A 22,847-nucleotide genomic window follows, 5' to 3' on the forward strand; every position below is an offset into this window, starting at 1 on the left:
TTTTGTCCCATGTATTTAATTCGAATTTTACGCATTAGACCAACACAAAGTGGTGCATCGTTGTGTTTGGAAAGGAAAACGACACTTTTAAAGATGAAAATCTTAAAAAATGCAGAATGCGTTTGTCCTGTTAGATCCCAGATCCCTACCAGACCTCTGGACTACAGTTCTACACATCTAGAGACATCTATAAAGCAAGCAGGACTGTTTAGGGCTTTTATTTCAACCGCGGTTTTCTTCTTGCCAGTTATCAATCAGATTTATGGCGTACAACAATAACAAATTCTCCCACCTGAGCTATGAATCAGCGCAGCCCCTCCAGAGTTACAGCATCATGAGGCCCTTGGCTGCGTCTCTGATTAATGTCCTCTTGCCACGCCTGTTGGGGGGGGGGGGGTGTATGTCATGGTAGATGTGCATAATTTCTAGATGATAGATTGAACAGAGAAAGTATTGTTTTTATCTGTAATCTTATCCTGATTTAAACACATTCACAGCTTTACCCCTGACCTTTCCTGCCCCGTTCCTTGGTTTTCCTGATGATCTTTGTTCCCTAATGTTCTCTAACAAACCTCTGAGGCCATCATGGAACGGCTAGATTTCTACCAAGGTTACATTAAGCACACGGTGGACTTTGTTTACTGCTTGGGCGACTCCTGGAGGCAAGTGGTTGCACTGGATTGTATTTAAATTGTATCAGTCCAAAACATTTTTTTAACACCTTTTTTCGATTCTCTTTCGTAAATGTTTGAAAACTATGCATCGTTTTCCTTGAATTTTCAGAATAATGCACCGCTTTTTGGATTAGTCTGTCCCATAAAATCCCAACATTTTTCGGCAATAACTTGACACAAACTGAAAAGCATCAATTGTCCAAGCCTTTTTAGCCGTTACCACGGGGACAAACAAACTGAAATGTTTCAGATCCTTTGCTGACTAAATCAAACTACGGATCTACTTTGTACGGAGCCCTAGAGGGGTCATCGCAAAATGTTTTGCATGTTGAGAGAATGTGCGCTCGTTTTACTAAATCGTGTGCACAATTTACTATATTGTGCTCTCGTTTTACTATAGTGTGAGCTCATTTTACTAAATCGAGCTCTCATTTTAAGCATAGTAAAACGAGGGCACAATTTATTAAACGAGTGCACTATTTACTGAAACGAGCGCACGATTTACTAAAACGAGAGCACAATTTAGTGAACATGGTTATAGAACATTGTGTGCACGATCTACTTAAACGTGGCCACAATATGTAAAACGTGCACTCAATATTGTCTTGACACATGTAAACATGAGCACGTTATAGTATATTTGAGATCTCGATCTACCAAAACTCACCCACGAATAATTAACAGGTGTCAAACTCAAGGCCCGCGGGCCAAATCTGGCCCTTCAAGGTAAATTATCCGGCCCTCGAGAGCCAAAAAAAAAGGCATATAAATCTTTTTATAGTGTATAAAGTCGCTAAAAATGTGACTCCTGTAAGTGTAACTCACCCCGATATCAACTTTTTTTGCAGATAAACTGTATAAACTGGGCCTAAGAGTGCTACTTTTATGTTACTGTGCATTTTCTATACTACTGTGTGAACTGGAATGAAATTATGAAATGAAAAGTATCGTCTCTACACATGCAAGCGGCCCTTTTAATGACTTCATGATGCCAAAGTGGCCCCATATAGAAATTAGTTTGACACCCCTGATATTAAAACGTGTGCTCGAATAAGTTTTATTAATTCGAGGACTCAATTAAAAGAAAACGTGCTCACGTTTTATTAATTCGAGGGCTCAATTAAAGGAAACGTGCTCACAAATTATCACGACCTGAAAAAAAATATCACTTAAAGTGAGCTCTCCCGGGCTCCGTAACTTTGTCTTTCTCCGGTCGCCTTTCTGTACTTTGGAAAGGAGTCTTCAAATCCATCCCCTCCGCCGCCGGACCGCTCATTTATCTGCTGACTCGGCGTCGCTCGCAGCCTGTTTGCTCTTGCGGTTTCGCTCAGCTTTGACCAGGGCGCCGATCACCGCCAGCATCACGGTGATGGTGATGACCAGCACCGACGCCGTCTCCGCCATGCACAGCTGACTGTCCATCGACGCCAGGGTGCTCCCGGCCTGCTGAGGGGGAGCGTGGCAGAGGATGGCCCGGTAGTCCTCCACGTGCAGGTGCCGGACGTACTGGATCTTGCTGAAGACGCGCTGCAGGTCGCAGTCGCAGATCCAGGGGTTGCGCGACATCTGCAGGTGGGTGCTGACGGTGCGCAGCTTCAGGAAGGTCTTGAACTTGACGTGCTGCAGCTGGTTCCCCTGCAGGCCCAGCAGGGTCAGGCTGCGCAGGGGGGCGAGCGCTTCGGCCTCGATGGCAGAGACGTTGTTGCGGCCGAGGAGGAGCACCTCCAGGCTCTGCTGCCGGCTCAGCAGTCCGTCTTCCAGCGCGTTCAGCCGGTTCCCCTCCAGGTTCAGGAGACGCAGGCGAGAGAGGCTGGTGAAAGCCTTGGTGTCTATCGTGCGGATGCGGTTGTGGCTCAAGTCGAGTCTCCTCAGGTTGTCGCAGTGCCTCAGCGAGGAAGAGTCGACGTGCTGCATCAGGTTGTGGTCCAGCCGGAGCTCCTGGAGGGAGGACAGGTGGAGCGTGAAGTCCTGCGGGAGCCAGCGGAGTCGGTTGAAGCTCAGGTCCAGCTTCTCCAGAAACTGCAGCGTTGACAGAGACTGAAAAACAGGCAGCCAGTTGCAAAGGATTAAACTGCTGTATGGATTCATGCACTGCAAAAACAGAACTAAAAATAAGTAAACATTTTCGTGAAATTAGTGTATTTGTCCTTTTCCACTTAAAATAGGAACAATTCATCTCCATCATCTTATTTCAAGTGCAAGATGTTCAAGTTTAGATAGATGAAGTTGGTTAATCCATAGAGGCTGGTTTGCAAGGTACTTGCTTGAGTTAAATGTCAACTTGGATAAACAAAGTTTGCATAAACTGTCCATGATGAGCAAGCATTAAGCGACTGTGGAGAGAAAAAACTCCCCTTTGGGAAGAAACCTCTGGCAGAACCACGCTCAACATGGCGGTCTTCTGCCGGACCGTTTTAAGAGTAACAGGGAACTCCATGAGAGTCCAGGAGGAACTACACTCTGGAAAGGCGAGGTTGAAGGAGCGTCGAGGAAAGTCAGATGGAGCTTGCTACGATGGCGGAGAAGGGGATGGAGGTGGATTGAAATGGTCGTCTGAATCAAAATCCGACATGGTGACGGTTCTTGCGCTTGCTGATAAGCAGGCCGAGAGATGATTTGGAGTCACTTTTAAAGGTGAACACTGGATGATGATTGGGCTTCGAGGAGGTGTGGCACAAAGCGGATTGGCTGCGTCGGAGGCGGACCGGCCTCCGATTGGATGGAAGTAAGCAAGAGTTTCTTCAGTTGAATTTTCCGCCTTTAGCTTCATTTCAAGTGCAGGATGTCTAATTATCTTATTTTAGGGGTAAAGATTCTCGTTCCATTGGCAGATAATCTTATTAACAGGCTCAAATCAAGGACAAATAGACTAACTTTGAGAACATTTAGCTTGTTTTTAGATCCGTTTTTGCAGTGTGGTACACACAGTAATACGGTTAGTGTTACATTTGGTTCAATACAGCTAGAGAGAAAAAAACTAATTCTAATTTTCTGACAGAAAATGGAAATATCACATAGAAACAAATTCAAAATGAAATGTTTTATGTACAGAAAGGTTTTCCTGGCCTAAGCAATCGTGGGCAAGACTGTTGACTTTTGGACTGTTCAGCAGACTCCCTCCAAAACACTGTGATGTATGACACCGTGGTAATGGAAAGTTGAGTGGCAGGAAAAAGTGTCGTAGAAAGTTTGCTGCTAACACCAGCTGGAATCTTTAAAGTTTCAAGTTGTATGGGAATGTCACTCTGCTTAGGAGTCACCTCAGTGTCAATTAACCGGTTTTAATGTTAATTGACACAATCCTAAAAAGACCAGCGAGCTAACATCAGGACAAGACTACGGCAGAATCTCTCTGATGGCTGTTAAGTGTGAGATTAATGTTTTTTTTTTAAGACTGTTAACTGCTAAATATTTAACCAAATATTAGTGGAGATTTGATCCTGTGTCGATTGAAGAAGATCCATGCAGGGTCCAACAAACTTTATCAGAACTGAAATTGTGTAATCATCCTAACGGGAAAGAACAGTGCAAATGTATCAGTTAAATGCATCGTGTACATGATGAGTGTTTATGGACTTGAATGTGAATCAGTGGATCTTAATTCCACTTCTTTAAACGTTCAAAGTCAAAGTTTATACTTTAGCATCAAGGATAGCCTGAAACAACTGAGACGTTTGGAAATCAGGGTCCTGAAAGCTTTGAAGTTTTCTTTAATTGAAAACAGGAAGGAAGCCTGCTTGTAGAGTTTAACGCGACATAGTGGGTTTTTGATAGTTGATCAAAAACAGCTACCTGTACTTCTGACTTTTATCACTGCAAAAACAGAACTTAAAATAAGTAAAATGTTCTTAAAATATGTGTATTTGTCCTTGATTTGAGCAGGTAAATAAGATGGTTTGCCAATGGAACAAGATTTTTGACCTTAAAATAGGAACAACTCATCTCCATCGTCTTATTTCAAGTGCAGAATGTCTAATTATCTTATATTAGGGGTCAAAATACTTATTCCATTGGCAAATAATCTTATTTACCTGCTCAAATCAAGGACAAATACACTAACTTTAAGAAAATTTTACTTATTTTTAGATCTGTTTTTGCAGTGATCTTAATGCTATTAGAGAAACATTTAGCCCATTATCCCTCTTTCTTTGCACCATTTGTGCAAATTACCAACAGCCAGAAGTACAACGAAAACAACTGCTTGTGTAATTATTTAGAAAAGTCAAAATGCCCCAAGTTTTCAGTTTAAATTCTTTTATTCTTAGCATGTCTCCCAAACCTCCCAAAAATACCATCGCCTCGCAAAAAGTGGTAAACGCCCACTGAGGTTTTTTTCTTAACATTACAATCCCAAACTTCAATAGATTTTATTGCTATTTTATGCAATAGAACACCTACGTAATAAACAATGGTGACCGTAGAAGAGAAATTATGTATGGTTTTGTTTTATTTTGAAAAAAAACAGTGTGGCTTGCAGTTCAGCTCCATTTATTACGATACCCCTGAACAGAATCCAGAGTAGCCAGTGACCTATAGAAGACACACATTTAGTAAAAACGGTGCAGCTTTGTGTAATTTCATCTCAAATTCAGCTGTTGTGCAAAGGCCTCAAAGGTTAGTCAGAGAACGTTAGGGAAGAAACAGCATCATGAAGACCAAGCAGACAGGACAGGGAGCCAGTTTTTTGGGAGGTTTACACCAAGATTAGGTTATAAAAGAATACGAATAGCTTTAAATATCTTACAGAGAACTGAAGATTAAGAAAACTGCAAATCTGACAGTCCGCCTAAGACGGTCGGCAGGAAGCAGCCAAGACGGAGAGTTTATATATCTCAGGCGGGAGAATTCATGAGTAGGAGACTTATTGGTCATGCTCTGCAGAAATGGGGCAAAAGGAAAGCTGTTGTTGGGAAGAAAAAAAATAAATAAAAAAGAAGAAGCCATATGAAATCAAATGTGCAGTTTTACCACAGGTCATGTGGGACAAATTAAGCACCTGCAAGAAGGCACTCTGTTCAGTTAAGACCTAAGTTGATCTTTTAGGCCTGCATTCAAATTGTGCTAAGTGGCAGGAAAAAAAAAAACCTGCATCATTCAACAACAACAACATCCTGGACACACATCCCCCCCACAGCATCACGACAACGGCCCTAAGTTAGAGCCACAACAAAATTATTTGGATTTCTATGAGTTAGAATGGCCCTGTCAAAGTCTAGACCGCATTCAGTGGTAGATTTTTATTGTGAAAACTATGTACTTTTTCAAAAAAGTGCACTACTTTATGTTGGTCATATAAATTAAAACCAATGCGCACAAGTTTGTAGATCTAACATGAAAAAGTGAGGAATGTTTAAAGGGGTGTTGATACTTTTACAATCACCAATCTGAAAATAAACAGTAGATACTCTTAAATTTTGACAATATTTGTCAAAATGTAAGAGCCTATGATAGAGTATGCGGTTCTACTTCCATCTCCAACCTTCTGCATCCTATAAGACGGTAGAAATAATTTGAACACCTGCCTTTTTATACTAAACTAGAGTATCTCACATGAACAATGAACCGCACAAACAGCTTTTTTCCTTACCTGCGGATGCAGAGCATGCACGCTGTTGTTGGACATCAGGAGGAACTTCAGCGACCACAGTCCCACGAACGAATCACTGCGCACCTCCCTCACCCTGTTCCCACTGAGATCCAGCAACCAAGTTCCCCGGGGTACACCGGGGGGGACCTGCTCCAGCCCCTGAGACCTGCAGTCCACCAGGTCAGAGGATTCGTAGCACAGACAGGGGCTGGGGCACGGCCTGAGGCTCAGCATGATGCTCGGAGGCAGCAGCAGAAGCAGACGGATCAAGCGGAGCATCTCTGCAGGATCAAAGTGAAAACCGTCCCGCTGAAAGCCATGGCTGACCCTCTTGTACGCACACGGAGCGATCCGTCCGAAACATGCCGAATGTGTTCGCAAACGCAACGCAAATGTGTCATTTCTGCAGACTCTGACGCACACGCATGGAATATTCCCGATGAGACGGGATTATGGGCTTAAACTGATGATCACATAACCAAATCTGGGAACGAGAACCGGCAGTTCCTTTTGGACCTCTTCCTAAATGAAGGATTTACATCTGCTCTCTATACGGATACATCAAGCACGGTCGTATGATAGCAACCAGTTTATCCTGTTGTTTTTATATTACATAACAAGGAATGGATTATCCATAGATCAGTCTTTGCAGAGAGGAAGGACTGAATCTGGACTGGATCTGAGCATCTTTTCGGCACAAACTAAAACACAGGCACATTTCAACTGAAAGACACACCTCCAAGAAGTTAAGTTGTTTCAAGTAATTCAGTTTAAAATGTTATTTTTTGGTGGTTATGGTTCACAGTTCATGAAAACCTAACGATCAACTTTTCAGAAAATCACAACAGGTTGTTAGATGATATCCAGACACGGGATCCCCACTGATTGAAAAAGTCAATTTACCGTGCAGTATATGCACTCCTCACTTGCTCAAGGCTCCCGCTGCATGAAGCTCTGAGTGAAATGAGCGTCAACATCAACAAGGCTGCAGGTCCAGACATGGCGTCAGGTTGAGCACTAACATCCTGTGCTGACCCACTAACAGGAGTCTATCTGGACATCTTTAAACTCTCCCTGCCGCTCTCCATGGCCCCTGCCTACCTGAAGTCCTCCATCATTGTGCCTGTTCCCAAGAAAACAACCGTCACCGATTACCGTCCTGTTGCTCTTACCCCTGCCATCTAGAGGTTCCTCCTGCATAACATCAAGGATGCCATCCCTACTGGCCTGGACAGCCTGCAGTTCATTACAGGAAGAACTGATCTCCCCAGGATGCTGTCTGACTAATCTCCAGCATCCCAACGCCTTTGGTAGGATGATATTTATGGCCTTCAGTTATATATCAGCTGTATATTCTATACAGTGCTCTGACATGCTGGCTCTGAAGCTCCACAGTTTGGGATTATCTCCACCCCTCTGCTCTTGGATCAGTGACTTCCTCACCAACAGGCCCCTGGTTGGTGAGGGTTGAGAAACGCACATGGAGCCACAGAGGTCCGCAATCTGACACAGCGGTGCTCCAGGAACAACCTGATCCTGAACACCAGCAAGACCAAGCAGGTCGCAGTCGACTACAGGATGTCCGGGAAGACTGAACATGCTCCTCTCTGCGTTCAGGGGGGTCGACAGCATAAGGTTCCTGGACATTCACATCTCCTCCGACCTCTCCTGGACTGTAAACACCTCCAACTTGGTGAGGAAGTCCCAACGATTTATGCAGCACGAGTCCAGAAAAGGGCCAGACACAACCCACCCACCCGGGCAATGTGCAGTGTGACCCGTTTTCATCAGGTAAATGCTTCAGAAGCATCAGATCGAAAAAGCAATAGCTCCAAACAGCTTCTTTCCAAAAGCTGTTAGGGCTTTAACCCGCTGATGAAAAGTTCGTCCTGGTAAAGCCTATCTTCACTCTAATTTCTCTGAGAAGGTCTGATTGCACAGTTCTGTAAGTGAAAGCTTAAGATTACACTGCAGAGAATTTACTGTGGCCATGAGGGCATCATTTCAGGCGTCAATTAATGCAACACTGTAGTAATTCATTTCATTCAGAAAAGGGGCTGATATCGGACGTTTTGGACTCGGTACGAGTCTTAGACTCTAAATACTATTTGCATGCTTTAAGCTTTAAGAGGAAGTGTGTTTGGTCAACTGATTTCATTTATGTAAAAAAAAAAAAGGTGTGGAAATATTTCTGTTGCGTCTGCGTGTATTCTGTGTAAATCCTGAACCCATGCGTCTCAAAACAATTTCACCATGGGGCACACATGGTGACGATAAAGATTGTTGATCAAATGCAGCGCAGCATGCAGCAGATCAGCCTGTGGCTTTGGAGAAATGTTAAGGAAGCTCAAGTTCCCTTAATGGCAGCCTTTAGCCTGTAGACACTGTTGGATCTAGTGTCTCTCGTCTTCCACAATAATCCATATATTTTCTGTGGGGTTTAAGCTAGTCCTGTTTGCTGGTCGATCAAGCAGTGATCATTGGTTACACTGACTAAACGCCCGGTGGACCAAGATCAGCAGATGACACGCTTCCCTAAATCATCTCTCTTTTTTGATTCTGGGAGCTCGATTTCCAAATGAAGTGTAAGATTGACTTGCGTCTTGTAAAGAAAAGGATTTTGGACGGCTGAATAGTAGACCAGTTTATATTTTCAGCCTGGGTAAAGGAAAAGATTCTGACATTTGTCTAGGCTCTAGGACTGGGTCGACTCCAGGAACTCGTCCAGAAAAGCAGCCCATGCCCAGGACTCGTCTGTCTGTGGGATCTCTGATGTAACGTTGCTTATGCCTCGCAAATCAAAAACAGGAGCTGGGACCGGGGTAAACCTGAGTAAAAAGTTAACACAGTCAGAGAAGCTGGGATTCCTAACTAGAAACTAAAGGTTAGTAATGGTGACGGCCAGGAAAAGTGTTTTGTTCGTAGTAGCTCCACTAAACATCCTTTTAAAGCTGTACTTTCCACATGCAAACACCATTTTTCATTTGTTCTGTTAAGAGTTGCAGCTGCTTTATCCACTATAGATTTTAGATGCATCCTTACAACCGTGTCTTGCAAAATACACGTTTTATTACAGCCTAGAGTTGCTGATGCGAGGATCATCAACACCTTTAAAAACGTCTCTTTCTGAGGAGAAAGTCCGACTCTGGCGGACGTTACAGTCGCTCTGAGTTGAAAGTGCAAATGAAATACATCAGATTTCAACTCCAGCTGCAATCCAAGCCTCCGAGTTTCCCCCTATTTTTTTTTTTTTTTTTTTTGTTTCTCCACTAAAGTCCTCTTAGGAATGCAGTTCTGGTTATTGCCAATTTCTTTATAACCAACCTTTTTCTTTTCATTTACCTTTCCATCAATCACAACACTATTCCTTAGCGATAACTACCTGTGGCTTACTCTGCAAAAAAGGAACTATAAATAAGTAAAATGTTCTAAAAATGAGTGTATTTGTACTTGATTGGAGCAGGTAAATAAGATGATTTGCCAATGGAATAAGATTTTTGCTCTTAAAATAGGAACAACTCATCTCCATCATCTTATTTCAAGTGCAGGATGTCTAATTTTCTTATTTAAAGGGGTGAAAATACTCATTCCATTGGCATATAATCTTATATACCTGCTCAAATAAAGGATAAATACACTAACTGTAAGAACATTTTACTTATTTTTAGATCCGTTTTGGCAGTGTACTCAGCTTTGGGAGCGTTTCATGTGTGATTATGTGGGCCATAATAGTCGGCATTAAAAGTCCTTATTGGTCTTTTGAAATAGTTTAATTCTCTGAGAAACAGATTTTTTCCCCCTTTTGTAAACTAACCAAAACCCCAAATAATCAATATATTGGAGAGTAATAATAATGTTTTTTAACTGAATTGCTTGACTTTTCAATAATATCCTTAATTGTTGAGCTGTACCTCTGTATCCTTTAAATGCCCCCCCCCCCCCCTTTTTTCCCCTCAGCACTTTATACTAATATATCTGAATATACAAAGCAGGAGCTAGAAAAAATAAAAATAAAAAACTAGATTATTTGTCTAACAACCAAGTGTGTCCAACTGAGGTTAACTATTCTGGCACAGGAAATTTTTTTTAATTAAGCACAATTTTAGATGATCGAATTCACCGTAATTTTGTTTTGATTACTAAAAGCTGGCCAGGTAATGTAGGCAAATACCAGCATACAGCAGCAGCGCTACCAGAGACTGATAAAATGCCAATCATTTTAGTCAGGAAATTAAACTACAGCCTACAAATGTGTTAACAGGAATGGTGAGTTTACTTGTAAGCATGTTGACCTGATATTTTTTCCCCCCCTTTGGACCCCAATCTTTACCCCACAGGGATTTTAATTATCGGAACTGATTCCCACCAACACAGAATCAAAAAACAATCTTTACAAACTGCTCAGAAAGTGGGTGAAAATTACAATATTACAGTCAGAATTTTTGTTACTTTTATTTTAGAAAATGTCCTTTAAAGTGTGGCGTTTCAAGTCACATTTTGTTTTAAAATACAGAAAATACAGACAGTAGAACATGGATACAGAAAAAAAAAAGGGAAACAATGACAGAAAATAAAGCTAACAAGCCTTTCTGACTGCTCTAGTTTTCTCTTTTTGAAATGGAACTGAAGGCAAAAGGAGGAGAGCGGAAAAAAGAAAAAAAGGTTTCAGGGGACGGGAATGGAGGAGGGTGGAGAGGGTGGAGGGGGCGGGATGAGACAAGTTAGTTAAGGAAACTATGGTTTGCTTTATGGATCATGTTTAAATTATTCTTTATAAAGTCTAATTTAAGATTTAATCTTTCTTCTCTTTCTTTTTTTGTCTTTTTTCTTTTAATGGTATTTTTGATCTTCAGGATCCAAGGCCCTCAGCACTCCTCCTTGTGGTCTCGGACTGAGGACAAGGAATGCCGACTTTGTCTGGCAGTGGGAACAGAACCGCCCGCGTCGCCTTCCCCTGGCCGCTCCGCACTGCCAACTCAAGAAGATAAAGTGGAGTCCTTCTGTGTTTGCTGTGCTTGTGAACGTTGCATGGACTTCTGACTTTCCACGTCTCTAAAATGTTTCTCAACCTGCAACGATAACCGAGAGGAGAGACCCAAATGAGGAGGAGAAGGACGAGCAAAAAAATAATTAAAACAAAAAAAAAACACAAGAAATAAACGTAGTTTATGAATGAATCTGTTTTTACAGCAATTACATCCAACTGCTTTTGCAGCGGTTTTCTAGCCTCTGAGGCAGGTGGTCAACCAGTTGTTGCATTGTTGTTTAAGGCTCATCTTCAGATTAGTCTGTTAATCCTACAATTAATATAAGGGGGTGGATGACTGGATACAGGAAGCCAACTGTGATAGGCCATTATATTAAATGTTGGGCCAGAATCTGTCAAATTTCCAACATTAACTGTTATCAGCTGGAGCAGAGATGAATCAAGTGGCTCGAAAGACTATTATGAAAAAAAATCAACACAGACAAACACCTAAATCGATGCTTTGTTTATTTCCTACATCTGCATATTAATCAGCTTCTTGACTCATGAAGACTTTTATTGCGTTCACGTCATACTTTTAGCATTAAAATGTGAATAAGGAGCACATGCAAATTGGTGAAAAGGACCTGTAAAGCCACAAGTTCAGAATAGCATCAAAACTAAATTAGCTTAGGACAATAACTTTGCAGCTGGATGGATTTCTAATGAAGAAGCAAGCTTCAGGCATCCTGTTTCCCCCCCTCATCACTCGTCATGAAAAATAAAGCCAGACTGGCAGAACAGCCTTAGTCTGTCTGCTTCATAAATGAATTTTAAAGCCGTTTTCTTCTGCGCTCGGGCCTGGTGGGTGCGCAAAAAAAAAAAAATATAGAGACTAAAAACAAGATTTAATCAGGGAAACATCTGTCGGTTACGCCACCGTTGAGGTTTCTGAGAACGCTGCCAATATTCTGCTTTCTGCAGCAAAACTAACAGGAGACTGCAGGGATCCAGACAAACAAATCCCACAGGTACTTTGTTTCTAACAGACCTATTCAAGCCGATCCGCAGCGAAACCTTTTTAAATCCAACTACGGAAGAACAATGAACCGGAGTGATATTTAAACTTACAATAATTTGCATGTACTGAGCACTCTTTTAGGTTTAGGGCAGACGGTCCAATGCAACCATCGTGTTTAATCGGCACCGTTACTCAAAATCCAGCAGTTACATTTTTTTAATTTTTTTAAATGGTTCAAAAATGTTATTCTGCATCTCAGACTCAACAAGCCTCCGCATGTTAAATAAAGATGGCAGGGTTATTTAACGAGCTACGGTCAGGATCTACGTCCTCCAGGGTACACACTGATGTTTTTGTAATGCCAATTCTTTATTATCACCAACACAGGGCATTAAAGACTACGCAACTATTCGGTCAGAGCTACAAGATGGCAGTTCATATTAGATGAATGAAGCCTAACACTTCTGGAACTGAGGTTTTTTTTAACAGATCAGACCAAAATGAAGGAGGTACAGCTCCATGGTAAGAGAAAACCCAACACAACCAACGGGTGGAATTTCCTGCTTATAGAGTTCCTATACAGTCTGGAAATTGCTAAATTTGATTAGTTTTCAGGTGTTTTTTCTTTTTTTCTTTAAACCAATACGCTACAAAAAAATTCATTCCCAGTGTAGATCATAAGAAGTTTGGACCAAATCGGGTCATTTCAAGCAAAACGGTGAATCTACAACAGAACTGCTGAAAAGGATCAAGTGCTGCGATGGCCCAGTCAAGATGAGTGGACCAATATTTCTCCACCATGATAAGATTGACAAAGTCAGACAAAAAAACAAAATATTCCCTTTTCTCTACATCTTTTTGTAAATAACGACCACGTGGAATCTGCAGTCTTCACACCGTGCTCAGTAACTATAGTCTCTGACAACGATCAAATCCCTTTTACTGATTACCTCGTCCTGCGTGGGCAGAAGCCATACTTACTATTTTGCGTACGTGACTTAAAGCGCTTCCCTCTTTGCCTCTGCAGTTGTCAACCTGGTAAGGCGGTGAGATTACGACGTCGTCCATCACAATAATGTTCTTCTCCTGCCATTTACAGTCTTTGATGCTGGAAAGAAACATCAGATTGACTTTATTAGCACTTTAAAAGCAGTGGACCATTTGTGTGTCAACGGTTAAAAAAAAAAACCCTACTGGAGCACAAGCAATTGCAACTTTAATGGTGAGCATGGTGATGACATCGTTGGCTGTAGTTAACCCACATCTCTTGCTTTTCCATCAGCACCATTTCCCCACACCTTCTCAGTCACAGGAATCTATGACGTGTGGGCATCTAGGGTGGCAAAGATTTTATTTCTGTTCATTTGGATGATTATGGCTCACGGCGAATGATGAGTCACAATTCAATTTGTCAGAAAGATGGATTACAAGACCATGTTTTTTATACACAATTATGTTATGGTTAGGGTTGGGCGATATGGCCTAAAAAATAAAAGATTTTCTTTTTCACAATACATCTGATTTATGATTTTAATTAATTTTTCTCTCAAGGAAATCATTCAAATAAACTTAAAAAAAAAATACAAAATTAACAAACCAAAATGAATTACCCTATTGGACTTGAAATGAAAAACCTAAACTAAATAAAAGGTTCCGCTTGAACAAAGATGAGTGTCCCTGTTGTGATTAATGGTGCAATAACTTGCCTTTCGCAAAACTCACAGCAGCTGCCTGTGAGACAGCGCTGAGGGAATAGGGAGATCCCACACAGCTCTAGCAGTTGTCATGAGACAGTAATGGCAGGCAGACAGATCGCTGCTTTCAAGTCAAGCTGCTAAATCGGGAAAAAAAAAAAAAAAAAAAAAACACACACAGAAAGGGGTCTGAAAAGTCCCACAATATGAGTCGCTACGTAATAAACGCTGGACTGTCGGTAGAGAAGGAAAGGAGAGACGAGTGCAGAGCAGCTCAGCAGCTTCATCCACTAGCAGCTTTGCAGCGAGGCAGACGGGAGCCGCAGGAGTTGGTTTTTTAAACATGAATTTTAACATTTCACAATATAATATATAGTATAAATTAATTTTAAATTATTAGAATAAGCGCACAAATATACAGTTACTATGCTATATCACATGCTATACATTGTTTTAACATATTTCTGAAGGCGTGGCGGCTTTTATTTTTTGGTGCTCATTTCCACAATATATTTTCCTAAACATATATTTAACATTGCAAGCTTTTAAACAAGTTTCCCCTTTCAGGACTGAGGTTTTTTTTTTTTTTTTTTGCAATGGCAAAAATAAAAAATAAATGTATTTCTTTTAATATTCATAAATTGCAAATTTGAATTAATGGATAAAATTGATTTATCGCCCAACCCTCGTTATGACCTACGTAATTGTGTGAGAAACTCTTCGCTTGACACCCTGTGCAAAGGCAGCTAAGCCACAAAAAGCCCACAAAGTGTTGTAACTTGGGTGAAAGGAAAGGAGTTTAAAAAGCTGCCCAGGCAACAGGATAATGGCTGCCTCGTGAAGACGGTGTGGCGAACCCCATCTGAACGTTCAAGGAGCTTCAAAAAGAGTCGACTCTGCAGAGCTCCCATCGACTGACCCAGGACACACGCTGCAACTGATACATTCCTTGAGTTAAGCCGCTCCTGAACCAGAGACATCCGCAGCGTCTGAGCTGGGATGACGAGAAAAAGATCTGGACGGCCGCACGGTGGTCTAAAGTCCTCTTTTAAAATTAAAGTACATTTTTGCAGTTTATGTGAAATTCAGGATCCCAGAGCTTGCAGGAAAAGTGGAGAGGCACAGATTCAAGGTTGTGAAATGCTCTATAAAAACAAACTGGGCTTTTTTTCATACCTCAGCACATCTAAAGGCTGATCACCACAAAGCCAGGCTGTATTGGTGCAGCAGTGCATCTACAGCCATTAATTCAATTAAATTTATATAGCACCAATTCATGAAATCATCTCAAGGCACTTTACAAAGTCAAATTCAATCAGATTATATAGATTGGGTCAGATTATTATCATAATCATTACCAAGTACTGAGTGCATATCCTGTGGGGTTGTCGCAATACTGAAATCTCAAACTGGATACTGAAACTAAGAAAAATACTCGATACCATTTCTGATACCGCAGCAGCATCTTTTTAAAGCACAGGCTTTTTTCCTAGTTAAGAGGAACAATTATAAACTACACGACAAGATTTAACTTCCTCAATTAGGGCAAAACCAATAAGCAGGGGACACACTTATCCTTTATGGAGGTATGTAGCTTTGATTCAGTCGTGTAATTATTTTATCACGATTGCTTCCATTTGCCAGCTAATTCACTGACAAAGCAATCAAAGGTAACTACTGAGGGACAGATAAAGGATTTTATACTGAATTAAACTGTTTCCAAAACAACACAGCAGAGTGGAGCACAGCTGGGAATCTCATCTCGACAGAACCCCGTCACTGGGCTGTGTGTCCGTTTAGCTAATATTTAAACAGCCTAAACTTGTGTCGTCCAGCAGCTTTACTACTTCACTGTTGCAGATTGAGGAGCTTTACTCGCCCTTTTAAGACGCTCTTAAGCACCAATGTTGCAGGGTTGGCACAACTAGCACAAGTCATTAGGGTATAATAACCTGGTAATATAATATAATGTTCAATAAACAGACCTGCCGTATTTTTTTGGACTATATGGCACACTTAAAAAAATCCGTATATACCTTTTATATGATTACTGTACTTTTTGTGCTTACTGGCTGATTTTATGTGGTACAATACGCTCAAAAATCTGTTAAAATTTGTACCGTATTTTTTGAACTATAAGTTGCATCAGTCAAAAAGAAATGCGTCAAAAAGGAACAATACATAAGTCGCACCAGATTATAAGTCACATTTATATATAAATGTATTTCACACAACCCAAGACTAAAAACTGACATTTAATCTGGTAAGGCAATTTATTAAATTACACAGCTGCATCCACAATCGGCTGAACCCGGAAAGTTTTCGTCGGAGCATTTCGGCCTAATTAGGCTGAAATTAGACTGTGAGCGTAGCGTTGCTACATGCTAAGCTACAACACGGATGTTTCAGAGCAATGTAAAGCTCATGTGCATCAGTGAAGTTGTAACCCACCCAGACAACAGACCTTTAAACTAGCGCTAGCTGTTATTAGCTTCACTGATAGCCCAATAACAGGGTTCTGTCGCTTCCTCTCCAGGAAGCTTTCTCAATTCAAAAAGTCTGGAGTAAACTCTGGAGTAAAGTCTGGAGTAACGTTACTCCACATTACTCCAGAATTTTTGAATTGAGAAAGCTTCCTGGAGAGGAAGCGAATCGTCTTCAACTACGAAAGACAAGTCCAGTTGCTTTGTTTTTTACTTTTTTTTGGATGACCATGACCTGAATGACTCAGAATCTTCACCAACAACATATGTACATGTATTCCGTCTTTGTTGTTTATAAGTTAATGTTTTAATTACTTTTTAAGTGGTGCAAGAGCAACATATAGTTTGCACAGGCTTAGAGTGCCCTCTTGCGGCTATTAGATGGTAATGTTTACTACTTGGTTCATCTTAGTCAGTATGATTTACCATTTAAAAGTAGTATACAAAGTTGTACCTGACTGAAGTCGCATTATCAGCCAAACTATGAAAAAAACGTGCGACTTAAAATCTGAAAAATAATGGTAAATACGACTTTGGTAAGCAATGAAGCCACTACACTCAAAGGTACACTGTGTGACTACCTGATCGGTTCCATAGACATTATATACGTACACGCCTCATTACGTGCTGAAGCGCATCCTGCATCGCCGCCATCTTGGATGGGTCTCTCCTAATCGAGGTTGGCATAGGATCCGACAGGCGTAAACGCAGAGGGAGCAACTTTGCCCGTATTTTCTGCAGTTTACGGCTATAATAACAGGTCATAACTACTGAAAGTAGATCACGCAATGCAGATCACCATTTTGGGCTGAGATTGACTTTGAAGATGAGTTTTTACTTGGTGAGAACATTGCAGAAACCCAACAGATGGACCATAATTTTATGTTTATGAAATTGTTATTGCTATATTTCACAAATTAACGCTAAATCATGTTGCCAAATTAAGTACCCTGGAGTATCAGAGTACAAACACATGCAAGAAGCTCTGCAAAACAGTTCTTTATCAAGGGTTTTAAGCTCCAGCCCTGTTTGCAAGCAGGGTAGTGTAAGACACTGGAATGATGTGGAAATGTTAAAGAACACTTGTCCAGGCATTTTCAAAAACACAGAACGCAGCAATATGAAGAAATTATTGTTGCCGTGTAGCGAAGCCTCAGGACTGTAAAAGTAATCGAGTGAAATAAATTTAAATGAACAATCCAACTTGTTTCTTTATTAAAATATAAAAATGTATTAACTTATACATTTATTAATTTGTAATACCATGTCTCTTTAAGAGCATAGAAAAGTATTTCAGCATGAAAGCACATATTTTACGTATTTCAGCATTAAAATGTGTTTTTTCACGTGTGGTACTGTCCTGTATCATAACTACATCTCTGCTGTTTGTAACAAACCAAACCGTCTAAAAATGGGGTAAAATTTCAGGGGGTTATGATTTATTTTAGTTGGGCAAAAGGCTTCCTCAATACAAATAAATGCACTGGTGTGGCGTGAGAGACCCACCCAAAATGGCGGCCACGCTGAAACGTCAGCTCCAATAGGCAGTGCCAGTCCATGGGGCGTCTACCTGTATAATGTCTATAAAAAGACCCCTGAGCTGTCTACAAGACTGCCTGACTGTAATGTTGAAACTAGAAGTGCATTCATGTAAGACAGCCCACGCCCAGAGTACCCGCTAGCAACAATAAACCAAGTGAGTTAATTCAGTATAAAAGTTAAGTTTATTTTGGGCGTAGGTTACAAACAGGGCAGTGTGGTCAAGCTACTCTGTCCTCCCAACAGAGACGGAAAGCTCTTCCTCACAGGAGAGGGCTGTGTACGTGGAGGGGAGTGATATTACAAACTTAATATTTAATGCGCCTCATAATCCGGTGGGCCTTATGCTCCAAAAAAATACGGTACTATTCAGCCCGAATACCTACCACCATTTCTAGAAATTGGCCTTATATTACAACTGAATTTTCTGAAGCCGACCAACAAAGGCCAGCGATTCCTACGACTACGTAACCCCTGACATCCGATCGGGTCACCGTTCACCGTAACATGAAGTCCTTACGTTTTGTGAATAGTCTGGAATAGCTGCTGGCCCTCCACAGAAACCCCAGCACTGATTGCATAGGCTTGGGACAGCTTGTCTTCCTTTTCTGTCCGTGCTCGATTGGCAAGCTGTGAAAAACAGAACAGAGGAAGGGAGCTCTAATAAATCACACTCATGGAGTATCTGGCCACAAACCACCATTCTGATGGCCTTACCTTGCTAACATTCAGTGATGCTAGAGGAGGCGGAGTCTCAGTACGGTCATGTATTATGTCCACGTCGGACACATAGGCTAAGTTGATCAGGATGACGTCGTTGAGGTTTGGCTTACCGCTAGAGGAAGCACATTCTTAAGGGGAAACGGGTTAAGGCAGAAAACTTCAAAAAGGACTTAAACATTTAAAACATTTTTTATAAGAACTTGGACATCATCGGGTCAGAGAAGCTTATGATAGGAGCGGCGAGGCTTTCACACCGGCAGTGAAAGGTTGCGCCAGTTACAGGAGGCGGCTGCTAAAAGCCGCTTCCAGTAACCTTGCATCCATCGGTTTAGGAAATATGCAAACATGAGCTATAAGCAAACCTCAAACAGGTTCAAACCCACAAACAGGACATAAACACAGGAGGGAGGTTTGACAAAACTGTTTGATATTTTAAACACGGCAAGTCAAAAGCTTTAATGCACTAAATTTCCGAAATGTATTCCCACTGCAATGTTAAACATATTTTTTTATTTAAAAAAAAAAAAAAAAAAAAAAAAAAAAAAAAAAGGTCTGTAACGCAATATCTGTTGACAATCTTATTTCTGGTGACGGGAATTAGCATTTGGACTGAGTCTCGCCGCAGTAGATGTGCAGTACCTGATGAAGACGATGGAGCCCAAAATGCTAACTGTTAGAGTTGGGAGTATCGTAAAGACGGATGAGAAACCATCACGTTGATCACACGCATGAAAACGCAGCTCCTTGATTTGAACCAGTTTATGAGTCCACATAAATGACATTTCAAAGTGAACTCTTAGGAAAAGAGAGTAAAACTGATGGGTCTGAGCGAGAGCTGAGAACACGACTGGACAGAATGTGCCGTGCAGACACCGACACGATCTCTCTGATTTAGCACATTGATAAGATGCGCCTAGAGTTCTTTTTAAAAGGCCAAAGAAAAAAAACCAACAACATCCAGATGAGTAAGTTGTCTTGAATGTGTACAGAATGGTTTTTAAATTAAACAACGTGAGGAGAATAGTTTGAGCAGTACCGTCGACACCCAGCACAGGCAGCGAGGAGGAGAGAGGACGCATAGGGAGCCCCGAAAACTACGGCGAGCGTTCCCGGCTGCTGCTGCTGCAGAGGAAACTTTTTAACGAGGATCAGCAGGTCATAAACCTTAAGTAGCCGGAATAAGTGTTACTGGCAGTTTAGTTTTCAAACGTATTAGTAATTAGGATCCCTAATCATAAAATGCAATGTCTGTAAAGCTTTAAATCGGGCTTCAGTTAAGTCGGTCAGATTGACTGACGTTCCCTACAAGTCATGCCTCCCTTCCAATCCTTCCCAATCCAACGTCACATCGCTCACCAACACTAAACTGTGTTACATTTAAACTAAGAATAAAAAACAAAAAAAAATGTGTACATGTAAATGATACACCGTTTATATTTGGATGATCAAAACTGCAACATATCGGTTGATACTGCAATAACATCGGCTGCCTTTAATGCACGTTTCCTTTCCGCTCCATTTCTTTTCATGAAGTCCCCTCCCAACTCTGTGCTAGCTTCAGCATCTTTGTCACAAAAATGTATAATAAATTAAAGCATCAAGTGGCACCGACAGTTTATCCAAATGGCCAAATGTATTCTGATCATAGAGAGCAGTAACACAAAGCACCGGGATATTGTAATATTTTTGCTGAACACTGCGATAACGACATCGCGATCAACCTCCATCTTTCTTACAACTCTTTTTTCCAGTTATCACAACGTCCCCACAGCTCTCCCCAAGCCATGTCGCTTAAAAACTGGACCAGGCAGGCGCGGCTGCAAAAAAATTAATAAAATAAGGACAGGGAAAGTCCATCCAGCTAGGCCACATGTGTTTTTGACGCACAAAGCCTGAATGCATGGTACAGTAAATGTTTTAGCCAGACAAATATGCCATTCAGGCAAAGACGCCGCAAAGACGGCTGAAATTCACTGCACCGGGCAGCTCTGCAGCCAGCCAAAAAAAAAAAAAAAAAAAAAAAAAAAAACACACAAAAAAAAAAACACGAATGCACGCAGTCTAAGGCGACATTCATCTTTACCAAAAAAAAAAAGGTTAATAATGGTGGCAATAATCAGTCATCCTCTGATAATAAATAGACTCTAATGCTGTTTGTAAAGCTCTAAAAATCGGGAGTAGGATTTGGATATGTGACCATTTCTGCTTTTTTTTTTTTGGTGAGCCTATTAATAAATAAATGTGTGTAATGGAAAAAATTCAAAATTATACTAATATGAGTGCAGTTAATATTTGCCATGAAACATACAGACAACAATTAAATCACAAACTATTTTTAAAATTAAAATAAAAATGTTAACTTTTGTGTGTTTCAACCAGCAATCAAAATAAAATGCAAGATATTGGGCTGATATTTCCTGAAGGACCGAAGATGCAACTCAGCGTTGAGTGACAAAAACCCCCCCACCATTAAAACTCATTCATTCATTCATTTAACGTCACGCCTCGGCCACGTTCGCCGCATCGGTACGTCGCGGCCTTTTGGCATATTCCATCATCATCACATTTCTGCGGCATATGAATGAATCTGACGACTCTGGCTCAGGAACTCCCTCACGACAGACCCGTAAGGGAATGAAGGCAGGCAAGTTCACAGGCTAAAGGTTCATGGTAGCGATAGGTTCAAGATGTTCCCGCGATTACATGCCACGGTGCTCTCCCCAAAAATAAAAAATAAAAAACAATCCCGGTGACACGTCAAGACCGAAGCCGAGCTGAGAGAGCCCGGGATCCCTGGAACGCTTCGCGGAGCTACGGGGCGGTTGGGGAGTATCTGGGTTTGACCGAAACTTAGCATGCTAGCCGAGCTAGCCGCGGTTACCATGTAAGCGTGGCTGGAGGGGAGGAGGGGAGGACGGGCGGGGGGCTCGTGAACGGTGTTCTGGAAGCGGCCGCCCGCGTGTCCCCGACTGTGGGAGTGGGTACCGGGGAGAAATAACCGCGCGGACACCTGTCAGAGCGGGGCGCGCTGGGTGTCAGTTAGCCCGCTAACTAGCATCGGCTGAGAGCCATGATGCCTTACGAGGGTTCGCTGCCAGATAGTGATCCATGTTGAGGGGCTGGCAATACAATGAGTGAATTCAAAACACATGCACGTCAGGGCGGGTTATTCGGCGCGTTTAAAAAGCGACGCGACAACGGACTCGTCGGAGGATAACACAAGCGCGAGCGGGCGGCGTTTGTGAGAAAACAAGCTGAAACGAACAAAGATGTGTAACTCAGCCAAAACCAATTACGCCTGCGCGGATCACTATTTGCCATCTTTTCGGTTACCCTACAGGCCCTTGCAGCCCAGGCAGGCCAGCCAAGCAGCCGCGAGCGGCGCCGAACAAACAAAGGATACTCAAGGTTAACATCTTGGACTGGTAGTCAAACGCGACCACTTCTCCCTGCAGTTGTTGGCCCAAACAGGTGAGGCAAGAGACATGGCTCCCGACGCTGAAATACTCCCCCGGTCCAGGAGCCGCCATCTTCTCCGCCAGGAAACCGGAGCGCTTGCTTTACGTAAGGCGACGTGATGTCGTAGGAGGACGAAATCTGGGCGTGCCGTCGTTCGTCAGCTTGACGGCCATGGGGGAACTAGATATGCTTGTCAAGAGTTAACCTCGAATTTTATCGCTAGATTGTATCCAGATGTATTAGTTTCACCTCTAAGCTCTTTGCTAAGCTTCTAAAAAAAAAAAAAAAAAAAAGAAAGAAATAAAAAAAAAAGAAAAAGAAAAAAAGAAATTAGAAACAGATTCATTACGTTCCAGGTTCCGGTTTTAGCCAAACAATATGCAGGCTTACAAAACATTAACATTTGTTTGTTTGTTTGTGTTTACTTAATGAGCTACAACTTGCATCAAGTACAACAGAAAATAAAACGTTAAAGCAAATTTTTTTTTCTTCACAAACGGAATACTGTCTATAAAGTTAATTTAAAAATAAATTAACTGTATAAATACATTCAGGCAACATTTCTGCGATTTACTTAAAACATAATACTGAAAAAGAAATAGATCTGCCCTTTCCGAGAAAATATTTAATTTGAGATGAATTTGGATGGTTGATCAGCAGGTCAAATACTCAGAAATCCTATTTTTCCCTCCTCATGCAAC

The 22,847-nt window shown here is 41.6% G+C and overlaps 2 protein-coding genes across 2 annotated transcripts; both read right to left on the reverse strand.

Moving 5' to 3' along the window:
- Positions 1–1,946: 1,946 nt before the first annotated feature.
- On the reverse strand, positions 1,947–7,375 carry LOC105932493 (leucine-rich repeat-containing protein 17). The gene is made up of 2 exons (XM_012871690.3): positions 6,262–7,375; positions 1,947–2,711 (listed from the first exon to the last, which is right to left on the reverse strand). Exons 1-2 carry the CDS (start codon positions 6,538–6,540, stop codon positions 1,947–1,949), a joined length of 1,044 nt encoding a protein of 347 aa, XP_012727144.2. The 5' UTR covers positions 6,541–7,375.
- A 3,313-nt stretch (positions 7,376–10,688) lies between these two features.
- Positions 10,689–22,261, reverse strand: lsm12b (LSM12 homolog b). Its single transcript, XM_012871722.3, has 5 exons — positions 22,091–22,261; positions 18,682–18,815; positions 18,485–18,594; positions 13,230–13,356; positions 10,689–11,330 (listed from the first exon to the last, which is right to left on the reverse strand). The coding sequence occupies exons 1-5, from the start codon at positions 22,215–22,217 to the stop codon at positions 11,238–11,240; spliced, it is 591 nt and encodes a 196-aa protein (XP_012727176.1). The 5' UTR covers positions 22,218–22,261; the 3' UTR covers positions 10,689–11,237.
- Between the last annotated feature and the right edge of the window lie 586 nt (positions 22,262–22,847).

The sequence above is a fragment of the Fundulus heteroclitus genome, chromosome 10, assembly GCF_011125445.2.
Source record: "Fundulus heteroclitus isolate FHET01 chromosome 10, MU-UCD_Fhet_4.1, whole genome shotgun sequence".
NCBI classification, from domain to species: Eukaryota; Metazoa; Chordata; class Actinopteri; order Cyprinodontiformes; family Fundulidae; genus Fundulus; species Fundulus heteroclitus.

What these genes read in the sequence shown, in the direction of transcription:
- LOC105932493 (XM_012871690.3), bottom strand. Translation starts at nt 6,540, where the DNA reads ATGCTCCGCTTGATCCGTCTGCTTCTGCTGCTGCCTCCGAGCATCATG. An exon ending in TGCATGCTCTGCATCCGCAG is followed by an intron (nt 2,712 to 6,261) that starts GTAAGGAAAAAA and finishes CCTGTTTTTCAG; the next exon opens with TCTCTGTCAACGCTGCAGTT.
- lsm12b (XM_012871722.3), bottom strand. Translation starts at nt 22,217, where the DNA reads ATGGCGGCTCCTGGACCGGGGGAGTATTTCAGCGTCGGGAGCCATGTC. An exon ending in GTCCAAGATGTTAACCTTGA is followed by an intron (nt 18,816 to 22,090) that starts GTATCCTTTGTT and finishes TTTCCCCTTAAG; the next exon opens with AATGTGCTTCCTCTAGCGGT. An exon ending in TAAGTCACGTACGCAAAATA is followed by an intron (nt 11,331 to 13,229) that starts GTAAGTATGGCT and finishes TTATCGTTGCAG; the next exon opens with GTTGAGAAACATTTTAGAGA.